The 18,057-nt window shown below is 40.4% G+C and overlaps 1 protein-coding gene across 2 annotated transcripts in view; it reads left to right on the top strand.

Annotated features, from left to right (window-relative positions):
- IGF2R (insulin like growth factor 2 receptor) overlaps positions 1-18,057 on the top strand; it is a 91,228-nt gene that overhangs the window by 33,026 nt on the left and 40,145 nt on the right. For both annotated transcript variants that reach the window (XM_050948984.1, XM_050948983.1), the window contains exons 10-25: positions 392-495; positions 994-1,158; positions 1,513-1,650; positions 2,091-2,234; positions 3,449-3,583; positions 4,160-4,310; positions 5,107-5,284; positions 6,033-6,148; positions 6,802-6,964; positions 9,741-9,920; positions 11,106-11,207; positions 12,131-12,232; positions 12,837-13,014; positions 14,754-14,921; positions 16,316-16,459; positions 17,739-17,917. In XM_050948984.1, coding sequence (XP_050804941.1) covers positions 392-495; positions 994-1,158; positions 1,513-1,650; positions 2,091-2,234; positions 3,449-3,583; positions 4,160-4,310; positions 5,107-5,284; positions 6,033-6,148; positions 6,802-6,964; positions 9,741-9,920; positions 11,106-11,207; positions 12,131-12,232; positions 12,837-13,014; positions 14,754-14,921; positions 16,316-16,459; positions 17,739-17,917 — 2,347 coding nt within the window. The remainder of the gene's footprint in view (positions 1-391; positions 496-993; positions 1,159-1,512; positions 1,651-2,090; positions 2,235-3,448; positions 3,584-4,159; positions 4,311-5,106; positions 5,285-6,032; positions 6,149-6,801; positions 6,965-9,740; positions 9,921-11,105; positions 11,208-12,130; positions 12,233-12,836; positions 13,015-14,753; positions 14,922-16,315; positions 16,460-17,738; positions 17,918-18,057) is intronic.

Genomic DNA, 18,057 nt, shown 5'->3' with positions numbered 1-18,057 from the left:
GCCTAGGGCATGAAACATCTTTGCACTGGCCTTGATCACGTGCATGTAGTCATTTATACCCGTGCAAACTGGTTGTAAAACACTACAGATCAGAAAAGTAACTGCATAAGGTGGCAAATTGGGCCTTAGTGTTAATCTTAATTGGGAAGATGTTACAACAGAATTTCTCAATTATGGTTGACAAATCCTAGGGAAAAAGCAATTGGAATATTCTCGATTTGATGGGAAAACTCAGTTGCTATGCTGAGTAACAGTTTCTTCCCCTGGAAAGAATGAAGCAGTTGTCAGTTACATGAATTGGGCCTCCATTAGGTGCGACAAATAACATGGTCATGCCTGGTAGTAATGTTTTTTCAAAGGTTAATTTAACGTACTGGGATTTTTTTATCAGGTACTCTGATGGGGATCTCACGCTAACATACCCAGATGGAGATGAATGTAGCTCTGGCTTTCAACGAATGACTGTCATAAATTTTGAGTGCAATGAGACTGCAGGTGAGCATATGGATTAGTTAATTTACAGGGCTTTTGTAGCCCTTGTATGTGCTTTTGAACTAGTGGAACTACTCCCTTGTGTCCAGGAGCCAGCTGGTTATGAGTCAGCGTGGTTGTATCTAATTATCTGTTGGTTAGGGGTCATTCTCTAGTTTAAGTACTTCGGCATCATAGACTAGCTTCTGTTGAGAATAATTGCACTGTTGTTCTTGACTACTATGGTAGATACTAAAGAAATTTTCAAACAGCTAGAGAGCACTTACCTTTGGTTTTAAAGCACTAACTTTATTTTTAATGTTCAGCCGCCAAAGGATCTGTTTCTTCATTATTGTTTTCATGGTCTGCAGTTAATTCTGTGGCTGATGCTGTAGCACATCTTGCTGCCCTGGAATTACAGCTTTGTAATGTTTCTGCTGTGACATGGATGTGAAAGGCACAAATGCCATTACCAGACTTCCTCTTAACCTAATTGTCTTCCTGGCTTTCTAATCCTATAAGGTAACGAAGGAAAAGGGGCCCCAGTGTTCACTGGGGAGGTGGACTGCACATATTTCTTCACCTGGGATACTAAATACGCCTGTGTTCAGGAGAAGGAAGCTCTCCTTTGCAGAGTAGCTGATAAGAAGAAACGATATGATTTGTCACCTCTGATTCGCAGTTCAGGTACAGCAGCAGAAATAAATGACAGTTTTTCTACGAACTAGTTTTAATTTATCGTGAAACCAGGTGCTATTTTCTTGCTACTTCTCCATTCTGAGCCTCTTCTTAGCTTTTTCATAGGTTCTTAATCTTCTCGTTTGAGTGTGATATTAGTGTTCAATTTCCTTTTCATGAAAAAAAATCTGAAAGAATTTGAATGCCTTTTAAAGGTGCAGCCTCTCTGTGTTTCCACTCGAGGTCACTTTATTTGCAGCTGTGTTTTTTAAACAGCTCTTCATATTGTGGATGTGTTTTTGAGATCTCAGGTTGTTAGACAAGACTGTGTGTTATATCCAAAATAAAATCTCTTGTTCCCAGAGTCAGCACAGAATTGGGAAGCTGTGAACAGCAGTCCTGTCGAAGCAGATAAACACTTTTTCATCAATGTCTGTCATAAAGTACTTAAGAAAGGAGCAGCTGTTGTCTGCTCAGATGATGCAGCTGTTTGCTCTGTTGGTGAGTACACAATTTTGAAACAAATGTGGGTGTGAAATATGGCTTATAAAAATTGATTTTATAATAACTCAGGGTCACAAAAAATGGGTGTGCATGGGGCTGGAGGAGAGAATGGGGATTAAGTGGTGCCTTGTGCCTAAAAGAAGGCCTAAGAAAAACAGCATATATGTACTTGGATTTCTCGTTAACGAGAAATCATTCTTCACTAATATTGTACATTTCACTTTGTTTCTTGGCCTTGTGACAATGCTTTTAAGGTGTAAAACAGCAAAACTGCCATAATCATGCAAAACAGAAGTTTCTCAGAGCTGTTTTTACTCCCCTCCATCCCCCTGTAATATATAGATACTGGCTTCAGCTTTTTTCCAGCTCGGGGAAATCACAAAGTAGTCATAAAGTAAGCTTCCTTTTGTTTTCTCTTCTCTCCCTCCTACTCCCAGATAAAAACAACAAGCCTAAAAATTTAGGAACGGTCATGTCTGCTCTCAAAGTTGGAGAGAGGATTCAGCTTACTTATTCAAATGGAGACAGCTGTGGGAATAACAATATGATCAAAACTGTCATAACTCTTGTGTGCAAGCCAGGTGAGAATGTTGACACCCATTTGTTTTCTAAGCTTTTTATAATTAAAGATAAAAGTGGAAATGGTTTAAAAACCATTAAAACCCTTTGGCAAAACCTTTTCTAAAATGCAACTTCCAATGAAATCTGGCAACCTGCTAAATCTAGTGACAGAACTGCTAAATTGGCAACACTGGATGGAAGGCAGACATGAGGAGGTGAGAGCTTCAGGGGTGGGGAAGGAATAGGATTAACTGTGGGAATGAGGAAGATGCCCTCCTCCCTGCTTAACCCCAGTTCCCCTTGGCAAGGGAGAGAACAGGTGGGTGAGGTAAAGAGAGAGTAGGGGAGACTTTGGGAATGAGGGCAGAGGGATATTGGGGCTAGGGCCATGGTGGAGACTGGGACTGAGTGCGCGGGGATATTGATTGTCAAGGTAGAATAGATGGCTCTGTAACTGGTGGTGGAGAGGGCTCAGGGAGTTATGGTCAGCAGGAGGAGCAGCCATGGAGGGAGCCTGGACAGCAGGCAAGTGGGCTCTGTGCAGGTTGGCTGAAGGGTCCCCAGTCCCTCAAAGGGGATCTGTGTGGCTCTTCTGGTGGGGAGGCAGTGCTGGGCTGCTCCTGGCAGCTGGCCTTCGAGAGCTTGGCTGCAGGGCATTTGTCCAGGATGGGCTGTGCAGTGCAGCTCTTACAGAAAACCCCTGAGTGGGGAGGGTATCTGGAGGGGCAGATCCTGGTGTGAGGGGCTCAGGCTGGCTGAAAGGTGCCTAGTGAGAGTCAAAGGAGAGATGGAGGCTGAGCAAGGTCTGAACTCTGGGGTGGGAGGGGGTCCTCCAGGCCCCAAAAGTTATAAGGCCCAGGCAGAGGGGTTGCAGAGCGACACAGCTTTGACTCTTACTACTTTTCACTATAAGGGACCTGTATCATGTCCATGTATCCTAGATTTAGCAAAGGAGAAATAGGATTACAATTTAAAAACAAATTTATGTGGGGGAGAATCTTTCATCCAGTCTTTTTTTTTGAAGAGATGTTGTAAGTCATGGGGATATATTGTCAAAAAAAGTACCCTTCTTAATTTGCCAGCTTCTGCATTCAGTGGGAATAGGGAACTGATAGCTCAGCCATCTGAAAGGTTTGTCTGTGTCAGGCTATTTGCTACTAAGCTTAGCAGAAGTGACTTGAAAACAAATGACAATTCAGTTCCATACTGCCCCTCTTCTTTTTTTTAATGCCAGGTGATCTAGAAAGTGCTCCTGTCTTTAACTTGGAGAATGATGAGTGTTTGTATGTGTTTGAGTGGTATACAGCTGCTGCCTGTGTCTTGTCTAAGACTGAAGGAGACAACTGCAGAGTCTCTGATGCTCAGGCAGGTATGTACCCAACTCCCACAGAGGTTGGATTTTGAGGGTTTTGTTAGTGGAGAAATCTCAAGCTTATGTGAGCTTTCATATTTGACAGCCTATTCTACATTTAATCGTGTGTTTTTAAGATGCATAAAATGATTATGCTATGTGTAGTCACTCTTGCATTTGATGCTTGAGCTACGAAACTAGGCGTGTGGAAATGGCTGTTAGGTGCATGACTTGCTATATGCATCTGCAAATACTCCACTTGCTTTTGCAATCATACATTTAATTTAGCCAGGCATCTGACTTTGAAAATCAAACCCCAGTCATTCTTGACGGTAGTAAAATGTACTTGACAGTTGTGCAAAAGAAATAAGAGTTCTTAACAGAGCATTCAGATTAGATGAAAAAACCTGTAAAATGTAAAAGAGCATTTGCTTTAGTCAAATTACACCTGTATTTATCTACTTGGTTTAGAAAATAAAGTATAGCTGTCTTGACTGTAGGCCAAGAGTGCTCAGAAAGATGAAGGAAAAAAACTGAAAACAAATCTGAATATACTGAACAAGTGTGATTGGTTTTTCATTTGCTTCTCACTAGGATTTTCTTTTGACTTGTCACCATTAACCAAGAAAAGTGGCAGCTATGTCATTAACACAACAGATTATGACTTCTACATAAATATTTGTAGCAGTGTGCCAGAGGAACACTGTCTGCTAAAATCAGCAGCAGCATGTCAAGTGGCAAAAAAGCAAGTATCTTCAGTCTCATATAACCTCTAGTACTTGGTCAGTTGTTGTACATAGTGCATTAGGTGGCTGTCTCTAGATGTGGTCATGCAGTAACTAGCTTGCTGAAGTTTAATTATGAAGTCCTGTAATTCTTTCAAACTTACTGGTAAAGGAGCGCTAAGCAATATGTAAAAACGTCTCACTTCACAGCTCCCACTCGATGGAGGCAGGGGGAACCCTTGAAGACTTTTAGTTATGAGAGTTATACTTTAATTTCACTTAAAGAGCAGTTCTGATCTGCAAAATGATTGTAAAAATAGCACTTTATTATTCAATAAATGTTTTGATGAACCAAATTCTGTCCTCACTGAAAATGACTAGGTTGGATAGGTGTGACCGAGGCCAGAATTTGGCTTGTTGAGTGTCTTGTGAGCCCAGTTATGCTGTTACACTCTAGGTTCAGTGTGCAGGACTAAAAGTTGGATATAATCATCCTCCCTATTTACAAGTAGAGGGGAATTGCTCTGGAAGCCATAAAGATACAATAAACCTGGATCCCCTCCCCCCATGCCACATATAGTCACTTTCAAAGAAGACCTCCACTTCAAAGAATAAGGGTATTACTCTCCATATACTAATGGGGCTCAGAACTAGCATTTTGAAAACTTGGTTTCCCTCCAAGGCTTGTTAGATTTATGTCAGTTATTTACTCTGTGTGGGTGCACACACCCTAGCTTTTAAGTTGTGTCTTAAGAGTTCAGTTTGCATTTGATTTTAAATAAATTCTTTTCAAGGTGTATGTTTTTGCCTTTTTAGCAAGGAACATACCTGGAGTCTAGGAGAACCCAGTTCCAAACTTTCCTATTACGATGGAATGATTCAGTTGACCTACAAAAACGGTACGACTTACAACAATGAGGAGAAAACAGAGCGATCTACCCTTATAACTTTCCTTTGTGATTATGAAGCTGGAATTGGTCAGCCTGAATACCAGGTAAGAACTTCCAAATGACCAAGAGATCATGGGTGGAAACTCCTAGATTTCAAGGATCTGTGATTCTCAGCTGCATTTGTGTCTGTGTGAAACCTGTGTAAACGAGAGTCCAACTCCCAGCAGCTGCAGTGGGGATTCTGATAAAAGGCATTTTGAATTATTGCAGAGCATCTGCCTCTAGCTACAGTCATAATCTTGAGAGCTGCAAAGTTTTTTGTCTGGCATTCTGAGCAACAGCAGGGTGTTTGCCCTGATCTGGCTGATTTCCAGCTTGAATAATTACATTCTGCTTCTGCGTCAAACAACTGTGGTTATTGGCGCTGCACCATACCTTATATTCTTCTGTAGTTTCCTCTGGATAAAAGTAGAGTTGGCCATTGTGGATCTCAGGAGGCTGCATCTGTGACTGAAGCTATATGCAGGAGTAACTTGTTAAAGTGTGGTGGAATCCGGTGGCATGAAAGATGCTAAATTAATGAAGAGATTAAGTTTTGATAACTGAACTGGGGGGAAAATACACAATGAAGAGGATGACAACAGACAGGAGAGCTACAGAAATCAGCAAGCTGTGGATCCTGAGTTTTTGCAACCTAAGAGAGCATAGGTTGGATATTCCCCATGTATAAGGGAACAGGCCCATTTTACCCAAGTTAAGACATATCAGTTCATAATATTCTTAGAAGCCATACTGTTCTGACCTATTCTGCAGTCTATTTGTGACTGTCTTCCTATGATTCTGGTAACTTAGGTAGAAGACAATTACACATACAACTTTAAATGGTACACTAAATATGCCTGTCCTGAGATGCCGTTGGAATGTGTTGTGACTGATCCCAACACCATGGAACAGTACGATTTATCAAGGTAAGGGAGAAGTAAATAGACTTGTAACCTGAAGAACAAAACCTGCATGTAAAAACAAATGTCCTATCTAGCAAAGTCTCACTGTAAATTAATTTGGTGTCTGCTGCTTAGACAACATTAGAAACCAGTGATCATCCTTTATAATCTTGAATTGCAAAGGACTAGCAAAAATGAAGGAAAAAGCATATCCCTATTTTGAGGAGGCACACTGCTGTGCCTGTCATAGTTGTAAGTTGATTAGTGTCCTGCATTGTATTGTGATGTGGGTGAGTGAGGTGGGTTTTTTTAGTGTTTTTTGTTTTTTGGCTGGCTTTGATAGCAAAAATGGTTGTGCAATCAGAACTTTGTCTCTCTTTGTTTTGTATCTGCATACAAGAACACAGTGCAGTTAACTTTTAAGAAACATTCTGCAGCCAAAAATTTATAACTCTAGTACCTTTGTTTACTTCTGATTGTTGCAATGATAATAGCAAATAAGGGAGACACTGTATTTGCTGCTTCTGAACTAGTTGTTGTTGCATACTTTTTTTTTTGAAGAATTGATTTAGCTTGCCTCTTGCCACTTCACAAATTAATCTCTCTAGTTCTCTCCATTTCTTAGAGGAATGTGTATTGTAATTTAAGAATATAAATATTTCACTTTGGCAATTCAGTTTATCAAAATCCGAAGATAGAGGTGAAAACTGGTATGCCATGGACAACTCTGCACCAAATGAGCGCAGAAAGTATTACATAAATGTCTGCCGCCCTCTGGTTCCTGTTGCAGGGTGTGATCGATATGCGTCAGGCTGTCAGATGAAGTTTGAAAAAGATAATGTGAGTATCACTTCCACCCCAGCACCAAAAGTTAGTGCATCAAATGTTGTGTATAGATCAAAGATCCATTTTAAGTGCCTTCTGACTATAGGAGAGTAAAAATAATGGCCTATGGGACCATAAGCATTGGCACAATCACTAGCAGATCTTTCAGTAGGACTGTGCTATGTAGTTTAGTAGCTCTAGTAGTTAAGGGTCAAACTTGCCCTCACAAGCCTGTAAATCTGGAGTAATGCCAGATTTTCTCAAGAGCAAAATTCTGCCTGCTTTTAAAACCACACAGTCACCTGAGGGCTGGCCATACTATAACTATCAGTCTCCCATTCCTGTCGCTCCTCAGTCACTTATCTTTCCTTTGTGCACCTTATTGATTTGCAACCAAAATCTACAATGCATCTTGTGAGGGTGGATAGTCTTATGCCTTAAAGGGCATAAACAGGTAGGTCAAGAAACTCTGGCCTCTTTCTTCCTCTTCCATGGGAGCAGAATCTCAAGGTTCTTCCCCCCCCCCCCCCAATCTAAATCTCATGGGCTTTTGTAAGTAGATGCCTGTGAGATTTTGGTCCACTCTTAAACGCTTCAGTTTATTTAACCAAAAAATAATAGTAAAAAGAAAAAGGTTGGGGAGCCTGGTGTAGGTGTGGTGACAGTGCAGCCAGTATCATAGGAGAGTCTCTGGAGCATGTGTATCTGCAGTCCACTGCAGGAACAAACAGCAGCAGCAGGAACATACCAGGAAGAGTGAGGAGAGGTCCCCATCCACAAATTTGTCAATCACTCTCCTGCTTCCTATTAAACTGTCACATTTTAACAGATTTCTGCTTTACATCTGCATCATGAAGCAATTAACATGCCACGGAGCTTGTACCCACTCTGGTGCAAGTTCTCAGGCCAGATCCTACACAAACTGAGAGCCTCTTAAAATACTTTAACATGCTGTTCACTCATTCACAGCCTTTGTTTGTTCTTACATTCTACATTAGAGTGAACTGTGGTAGAGAAGGGATGTGAGACTAAAAGCAAACCACAGCCTCTCCTTCTGAGCTGTTTCCTGGTGACCTGGGCTCTGATACTGCTGTTTTGTTTTGTTAGCTTTTTCCTGGGTAGACATACCCTTAGTCTAGTGGTCCTCAACGTGGTGCCCATGGGCGCCATGGCGCCCACTGGAGCATTTATGTGTGCCCACCTAGTACACAACAGGGGAGAGAAGCTGTGGCCCGGCACCTAGCGGGGACAGAGAACTCAGACTGTGAGCATGGTGTTCTGTTCCCAGCAGGCGCGGGGCCTGCCTAGTGCCCGGCAGGGGTGACAAGCCGCAGCCCTGTGCCTGCTGGGGATAGAAAACTCCGGGCTGTGGGCACTGGTGATCTCTGTCCTTGCAGCTTCTTTCCGGCTTCTTTCTTCTCTCTGGATTCATATATTTTGTTATATTAAATATGATGATTTTTGTACGATTTAATGTACAAATACAAAATAAGCCTTGAAAAATTGTTGGCGCCCGCCACACTCTTCTGAAAACATAAATGTGCTTCTGGCCACAGAAAGATTGGGGACCACTGCCTTAGTCTCTCTGTGCCTCAGTTCCCCACCTGGGAATAGGGTGAACTTCCTAAGTCACAGGGGTGTAGACAATAAAATCCATGACTGATTGTGAGGTGCTCAAATTTAATGGTGATGAGGGCAATACAAGTACCTAGATTGAGTGGGAAAAGATTTTTGCATAGCTATATATCTGGAAAAATTGTTTCAGCAGTGTTTCTCTGCAAGACCATGTCTATGACTGATGGAGACAGGTGGCATTCCTTTTGTGAAGAGCATTGGTTCTCTGCAGTTCTAAGAGTAAGAAATGGACTCTGTTGGCTAAATCAGTAATCTATCCATTTCCAGAGCCTCACATTTGGATTTGTCTTGGTTCGCAAATGGAAATGAGTTTGGTAGTTACTGCCCCCTGGTTGGTGGGTGGATGTACCCATCTGTCATACACAATTGGCAATCTCTATGCAGTTTGAGTTGGTTAGTAGAACCGCCCTTGCTGCTTTGCATCAAGATGGAGTTACAGTAAGGAAACCTGTAGAGTAGTCCATTATCAGCCATTCACTTCCCTGGACATCAGAACTGCAGAGGATTGTTATTGTTGGCCCTGATGACACATTGCATACCCAAAAATCTACTTTGGCTCTATCCTGTGGAAACCTAGCATGTCACTTATTGGAAATGCCCTTAAGTCCATGACTGCTTGGTCTCTCACAAAAGCAGTACAAACTGCAGAAGCATCAAATGTGAGATGAAAGCTTTTACAAACCCTCTCTAAATCAGTGGCACCCAAATTCTGAGTCACATGCAATCCTTCTTAAAAGGTTGTTCAGTCTATTTACTTTACCACATCAAGTTCACATGTGACAAATGGTACACGTACCACAGTTTGGGAACCCCCCTGCTCTAAATCTTTTTGCTGAGCTGTAGTTAGCTGACAAACAGATTGTTGCCTTTGGGTAACCTCTTAAACACCTTCCTGTAAACCAATACTTAATAGATTAATGGGACTGTTGAATGTCAAGATAATTTGAGGGATGGGGGGAAGGTAGATTTCTTAACCTCTCAGTTGCTGTTTTGCAATTAACTGCATCTTTAAAACAAGGATATTGCGGAATGTCACTTTGGCACAGCAAAGAACTCTGGGTATAGCTGAAAAGAGGAAGCTTGATTTTAGTTTATTTACTTTTGAGAAGCAAGTGCTGTTTCATTGACATCCTTTTTTTTTCCCCCTTCATTCTAGGATTCCTTTTCTGAAACCACTTCCATTAGTAACCTGGGGATTGCTAGCAAAGGCCTAGTAATTGAAGGACGTGGTCGAGTCCTTCTAATCTATACAAATGGTTCTGTGTGCATCAGTGCTGATGGGAAGAGGACGTCCTATACAACCATAATCCATTTTACCTGCTCCAAGGGCACTCTTGTAAGGATGGAAATGCTTTTAGTAGTCTCCTCATTGTATTAATGTTTTCTGAGGCTTTGTCTGGGGTACAGAAGCAGTGTCATACTGGAGACATGTTGAAGACTGAATAGTGATTTTTCCCACCCCCATCACTAGTGCTTCAGTGATGAATATAGAGTTGACTTGTATTAAGTCTTGCTGGTTAGGGTTTTTTTTTGTTTTTTTTAATTTGGCTAACAATTGAGATGTTAATGGTCTGATCTCGAGGCCATATTTAAGAGTGACTGTCATCTGATCCTGATACGCATTAGGATTTACACGTGTAACTCTACTAGTCTTAAATTATACATACATATTGTAAGTTCTCTAATGTGACCATAGAGAGAGAGGATAGATGCAAAGTGAGGAAACCTATGTACTTTATAAGGCAACCAGAATTAAGTTTCATTGTTTCTATGCTTTGTCATGGTATGTATAACTGTTTCCCATTTGTTTATATCAAAACTACAGTTAACTAACTCCACATAAGGGAATTCAGATTTAAGGTGGAAAGCCTGGAATAATAATTGTTGCTGCTGAAATGTTGCATGACTCTGAGATCAATGCATATCATTATGCTCTGAATCTTAATACAAAGAACATAGGATTATATTTGTGTGGATTTTAGCACTTACCCACAAAAGCAAAGCAGTGCGGAGTAAGATGGACCTATAACATTTGATCACAGTAAACTTCTGAGTATTTCTTATCTGAAATGTTAAACTAACCCTCTAATGCTTCATGGCTGTATTTGCCCAATATTCCATAACGGTAATAACTGCTTGCTTACCATAATGGACTATATGCCAAGTCCTGAAACTTATGAAAAATACAATTAATTGGATTAGATAAGTGTATAAGTAGGGTTTGTTTGTTTGTTTGTTTGTACAGGTCTTTAATACAATTAACTATTCAGCCTAAAGTGTAGGCACCCTACATAGTGAAAGTCTTGAACTCTTGGCTGAGGAAAGTACTACAAAGTGCATGTGCAGTAACATGATTTTTTTTTTAAACCAGATTTTCAGTCAACTGAGAATTTGCCCCTGAACTCTTATTAAAATAGCAAATTGCCAAGAATTAGTAGTTGTGACATAAGGTGAAACACCGAGGCACTTGAAATTAGTCTTTTTAATTTTATTTTGTTCTCTTTGCAATTTGAATTTTCAGAATAGCAGCCCCAGGTTTATTGATAATCGAGAATGTGTTGTCACTTTTCTGTGGGACACGGAAGCTGCTTGTCCAGTCACAACAACAAAAGATGAAACTCAGGTGAGTGTGGAGGGCTATTTCCTAGCCATTAAAAATTGTTCTTCATGCTCTGTTACTTGTTGTCCCTTTTTTCCTCACATTGTCTCCTGCAAAACTAGTTTTATCAAAGTAATTTTTAAAGTTAATCCAGAGCTGCTGAAAGGGAACAGACTTGGAATACTCACAAGTGAAGTCCTCTGTTAAGTGATCAATAGAACAGGTACATTATGAGAAGCAGTAGTAGGGCCATTTGGGAAAATTGCCTTAATATACTAGAATGTTGACCTAGAAATACCTCTTCTGGAGATAGGGTAACTTACTTGCTATGATCATTGAATTGTTTGCTCCCCTGCGGAGACCACCAACTGTATTATATCTGTCTAGAGATTTATGCTCAGCTCATCACAGCTGCATCTGGATTTGTAAATACCTGTAGGGAGATCAGACTGATTTCACATAACCCTCAGATTTTTATGTACATCCTGGATTGGATCTAAATTAGTGGCCATATTGCAAAAAATCTGCATGTCCTTCTATAATTTCATTGATGCATTCTCTTCTCCTTCATTTAGTTCTCCTTAGTTGACTTTTCAGACTTGCTTTATAGAGCATTATGTTCAGTTGTACCAATATACCAGTGGTGTGTACTTTCTTGGGTAGCTTCACAATCAGTAAATGGGCAGCTGTTCTTGTGCTACGCTAAAGAATACAAAGGTGGTGTTACTGCTCTTAGTCAGTCTAAATTAAATCTCAGTTAGCCCTTTCCCAAATTACGTTGTACCTATCTTGGTCATTAAGCATATTTGTAAAGGTTGAATTTTTTAAAAGCTACAAGTATGTAACTTCTCTTTAAAAAAATAATAATTCCACGTTTATCTGCAGGGCCCTTCTTAAAATAATTAACCTCTTCCTTCCCCTCTCAACCCCACCTACTTTTTTTTCAGTCCTGCTCTGTGAGAGATCCAAACAGTGGCTTTTTGTTCAACATGCAACCACTAGCTTCAGAAAAAGGCTATATAACCAGCGGAATTGGGAAGACATTTATGGTACTTTCTAATTTTTTAATTTAATGTTTTAAGTGTACAAACTGCAGCTAGCCAAAACTGCGTTCATGCCTTCTGGTCTTAGTTGGTAAAGTGGAAAGTTTGACTACTGATCCTGTCCTTTGTGCTAGTATCCTTATGGGTTAGCCAGGCAATGCCCTCCTTTGGGAGAGGAGTTAAAGACAGGTAAGTAGTTTTTTCAGTGGCTGGTGAGAAGAAATTTTGAGGAAAGTCAAACTGACAACTGGTACACTTCAAAAGTAACTTTAGTCATTTTTCTGATGCTGACAAAATTATAAAACAAGTGTAGTTTTTGCTGTATTTCTGGCTATACTACACTGTATGCTGCATTTTCTTTTGGATGGTGGTGGGGAGTCATAAATGGAGAAACTACCCTCTCTGTACTGATGTCAACATGCATAAAAAAGGAAGTAAGCAAGAGCCAGGGTGAGTGCAGAAATGGGGAATTTAATTATCCTGTCTAGAAAGCGTCTGCTGCTTTTGGCCCACAGAAGGACTATGTTCTAATGTTGCTTTTTATGTGGGAATGATTGTCAACATTAATTCTTCAGGAAAATGAATATTATTCACATTTTAATTTTTTTAGTTAAATATTTGTGGACCAGCACCAGATTGTGGTGATGGTAGTGACGGAAAACCAGCTGGTGGATGTGAAGTAGAAGGTCTAAAATCAGTGAGGATAGTGGGATTGGACAAAACCCTCTCTCTGTCCTCAGAAGGATTTCTTACTCTTACTTATAGAGGAAATTTTGAGGTAAAATCAGGTGAGTTCAAAATCCTGTGCTACAGTTTTTCAGTGAATTGGCATTTGCTTTAGCTCTGTGGTGGTGATTTCATTCCCAGGCCCTGCTATTTGTGCACAAAATATATCTGATAAATTCAGTGTTTAAAGCTGTCTGAAAAACCCAAATTTAATTTCTACAAAAAGTTCAAAGGAAATGGGAATTTTTCGTTCTGCAGAAAAGCTGAGTTAAGACTCTCTCTCAATTTTTCTGTGAAATGAATGTGTCAAAATTTTCATAGTTTATTGAAACCAAATGTTTTGGGTTTAAGTTTACTTTCTTTTTCTCAGTGTTTTTAACTTAATACAAATCAGAGGAAACATCCCCTCCTCTCTGCGCGACCCCCCTCCTTCCCCCCCCCCCCACTGAAAGAGTGGGAAGGGGGATGGGGAAAAACCAAAATGAAATAGTTTCAAATTGAAACTAAAATCAAGTTATGATCACTTTGGGCTTTTTTTTTTTTTTTTTTTTTTTTTTTTTTTTTTTTTTTTTTTTGGCAGAACACTGGCTGAATTCAATTATCCACAAGTTTTCAATTTGTTTTGACAAACAGCTTTTCAAACACTTTGATCAGTAACTTTTAATTAGCTCTAGGTGGCATACTGTCTTGAATGACTGCTCCTATTTCTTATCAAGATTCACTTTTTGTGAAGCTGAAACATGCTAAGGAAACTGTTCACTTATGTCTGAATGTACTCAGTTTCTGGGTTCCAAGCTGGGAGACATGGAGTTTATTGGGAAGGGAATGTGGCCGTTTGAGAATGGAGCACTGGGCAGGAAGGGTTGATGTGCAGTCTTAAAACTAAGCATAATGCTTAAATGATACTCCATAGATTGAAGATCTGTCACCATGACCATTAGCACCAAACATATTGTTGCTGGGTGCCATAGAAAACGGACAACCTGCAATTATGAAGAGTAACTGGAAAGTTGATATCTAACATCATAATGTCAGAAATACTAAGTAAAGCTCAAGCTTCTTGACACTGCTTCTTAAGGCCCTATGTAACTTAAGTTCTCTTTGTCTGATTTCGTGTGTTTTCTGGTCTCCCTTCATGCCCAACCTACTGCACTCAGCAATACCAGTCTTGAGACTCTTTGTTCTGTTTTTGCTTGGAAGCTATTCCATTGGGATAGGCCAAAAGAGTACTGCAGTTTCTGATGCTATAATTGTTTCCTTTATGTCTGAGGCAAGATCCTTGACTTTGCTTAGAAATCAGAGCTCACTTTTTCATGGATAACCTGTCAGCAACCATGGCAACAATATCTGATGCCTGAACAGTGATGGGGCGTGTATATGTGTGAGCTGCTTTTTTTGTGGTCAACGGTTCAAGAGCACAGTTCTTACTGGGCATTCTCATTTCTGAAATCAGCCTCAGCGGCCCGTGATTTGTTACTATGACAAGTTGGTTTAAACTGGGGTCTCTTTTGTTTTGTTTTTTGACTCTAATTAGTAGTTGAATAATTCTGGCCCAGATCCTCTAAACGCTCCCTGTTCGGGAGTTTTGTTTTTGTAATTCTAAACACTGCAGACAACAAGGTAGAATTTTTCTGACTGCTGTTAAGGTTTACAGTTTGATTTAATGCAACAAATGGATATGTTGAGTTAGTAGAGTGACTGACTGTTATTCTTAGAGTGCTCACTTTTTTCTTTATTCTGAGATTAGAAAACAAATCTCATTTGCACCCAACAATAGATCATGGTCTGTATTTTCACACAGGAGCATCTGACACTTTTACAGTGACTTTCATCTGCAATGACTCGTACCCTGGAGAACTTAAATTTGTGGATGAAGAAATAAACAGTGCAGCGGGCATCCATAATACTTTCTTTGAGTTTCATACAGCCTTAGCCTGTTCCCCTGCTCCAGTAGACTGCCAGGTTACTGGTAAGTACACTGGGGGGGTGGTAGTCCATGAAATACATATCAGGGAGGTGAGGGTAACTGAACGAAAGGTAAAGCTTTCTGTGGAGTTGGGTGAAAGTTTGAGGTAGGGTCAAAAATGTCATTGTCTTCAGGATAAGCAAACTCAAAAATGTAATATTACAGTTTAAAAATAAGTATGTAAAAGCATGTGGGTACCCTCCACTTAGTTATCAGAGCTTAATTCAGAATACCGAATTTGTTTTGATTGATGGGTCTCAGGCATACAACTTATATAACCAGTCCATCAGAGTGTCCGTATCAGTTGGATGCAAAGCAAATAACTCTTGATACCAACTAAACCAGCTTTTGACAAGACTTCCATATTGGATGCCTGGACCTACCATTTGATGCCCAGCTGTCATTGTAGGTGTTGCAAATAGAAACTGTCAAGATTTGTTTTTAATATACTGTTCAGAATAGGTCCATGTTTCACACCCGTAGAGCATTAATCCTTATACCCATAGAGCTATGAGAACAGCATTATGCCCTTTTGATTTGTCTGTAGACAGATTATATGGCACTTCCAGATTCAGTGATAAGTGACCACATGTGGCAGTATTAGGTCTATATACTGTTCATTTGGAAGGCCATGCCATGGGGAGAAAGATTTGCTTGGGGAAAAATGCCAAAACATTTCATTGAGAACTGTACGTACAACATTTGAGCTCAGTGAGATCCTGATCCTGTTTGGGTGCCACCTCAGTTTAGATAGCTTAAAAACATGCTCCACTAAGTGTACTTAATTTAGGAGTGGGTTCTTGTCTCTTTCATAATGTACTATGTTAACAACAAATGGGAGAGGAAAGGTCCAGAAGTAACATTCCTCTGACAATTACTTCAATGCTTGCATGGAAAACTAAGGGAAATTAATACATTTTCTAGCTGTCAATACATGTATTAGAGAGATGAAGTGAGTGAGATAATCTATTGGACCAGCTTCTGTTGGTGCGAGACAAGCGTTCCAGATTACACAAAGATGATCTGAAGAAGAACTCTGTTTAAGCTGGAAAGCTTGTGTGTCTCGCCAACAGAAGTTTGGTCCACTAAAATACTACCTCACCCACTCCGTCTCTCCTCCTGGGACCAACATGGCTACAGCAACACTGCATGCAGTTTGGTATAACAGAGCCAGTCTCTTTGGCTGGCCAGTTAGCTTTTCATAAATCTTCTGCAGGGTTCTATGGATCAGTTTGGGAACTGCTGCCTTAATAAATTCATATTGGTAACGAGACTCTTAGTATGTATTGAGGAGCCATCTAACCTTGTACTAAGAACATGGCAAAGGTCAGGTTTTTTAATATACAATACCATATATATCCCCTCAATTTATATTGTACATCCCAAATACATTTCAGATGCAGCTGGAAACGAGTATGATCTAAGTGACTTGAGCAAAGAGGGTGAGCCCTGGATTGCTGTAGATACTTCAAAAGATGCAAAAACAAGAACTTTCTATTTGAATGTTTGCAAGCCTCTACCTTATGTGCCTGGATGTCCTGGTAAGCTGACAGTGGTGCATTAAAATGCTCTCTTCCTAGCTTGTGGTTTATGACTTAAGTACCAATTTTTGAGTAATTTTTTATGAAGTAAAGAATTGATATTTATCTCTTTCTGTGTTGTGTTTATTTTAGGATTGAACCAGTTGCTGTTAGTACATGCTATAGCAAAGGTGGTAGCCATAAATACATTTTTTTTTTTTTTTTTTTTTTTTTTTTTTTTTTAAAAAGCCCCTTCTGTTTATCTTAATGTGGTAAGACAACTTGCTGGAAACACAATCATGAATAAATAAACTTAGAAAGGTGCATTTTCAGTCTGTTGCCTAACAAAACCAAAGTAAAGTTCTAAATAAAATGTGCTGTCAGCTTCAGATGAACTGGTGACATTTCTTATATAGTTGATCCCTGACCAGTTCACTCTTTATGAGCTACTGCATTTTTTGACCAACTCCTTTTTCTTTTTCTTTTTTTATAAATTACCATATATACTCTGTCATAAGCTGGTTTGTTTATAAGCCAACTCCCCCCCCCCCCCCAAGACGGATAAGTAAAAATGGAAATTTTTTTATATCCCGTTGATAAGCCGACCCTGTAAATCAGAGGTCACCAAACTTTGGCTCCTGGGCCATCAGGATAAGCTGCTGGTGGGCAGAGGTGGTTTGTTTACTTTGAGCGTCCACAGGCATGGAGGTAAACCTAAGTAAATAAAGTGTCTCAGCGCGCCAGCTGCTTACCCTGATGGGCCGGAACAGAAACTGGTGGGGAAATCTTTTGGGGGAGAGAAGCTGGGAGTCAGGAGAATAACCCCTGTGACCACCTCCCACATGACCCCACCCCTAGCCAGAGACCTCCCCATACACTCCCTATCTCATCCTATCCCTTCCCAGGAGGATGTCTCTGAGCTGGCCGCAGCCCGCTCCAGCGGGCCAGGCCGGGCAGCGTGGCCGCAGCCCGCTCCAGCGGGCCAGGCTGGGCATTGCGGCTGCTTCGGACACTGAGGGGAGAGCAGCATGGCCAGAAATTGAGACACTCTGGCCCCACCTCTTCCCTTCTGGCTCTGCTGGCAGTACTGCCTCTCCTTGCTCCCTCTGCTGGGGGGAGGGGCTGTGTCCCACCTCTCCCTTTCTATACCCATTCATAAGCTGACCCCCATCTCTGGTGGTTCCCTTTTTTTACTAAAAAAAATTCAGCTTATGAACAAGTACATACGGTATGTCTACATAAGTGGAGTTTTCTGTAGTGAAAATGCAATATGCTGACATAAAATTTCCTATTCCTGCAGGTGGTGCAATAGGCTCCTGCGTGAAATCTGCTGATAAAGGCCAGAACCTTGGTGTTATTCAGATAAGTCCTCAAGCTGCTACTGATGGGTCTCTTAGTATTATTTACTTGAATGGTGACACATGCAAAGATAAACAGCGCTATTCTACACGTATCCTCTTTGAGTGTGATCAGACCCTTGTAAGTGTGTGTTGATTTTATATAAAATTCAAATCCTAGTAATAGGTCAGTCTTATGGCATGTAACAAAATGTATTTTTCTGCATTCCAGAAAAAAAACATAATTGAGGCCTCTAAATTTTTTTTGACGTTTTTCAGTGT

This window comes from Gopherus flavomarginatus, chromosome 4 (assembly GCF_025201925.1).
Source record: "Gopherus flavomarginatus isolate rGopFla2 chromosome 4, rGopFla2.mat.asm, whole genome shotgun sequence".
Taxonomy (NCBI): Eukaryota; Metazoa; Chordata; order Testudines; family Testudinidae; genus Gopherus; species Gopherus flavomarginatus.
The sequence above is the reverse complement of the archived record's forward strand: the minus strand, read 5'-3'. Positions and strand labels throughout refer to the sequence as shown.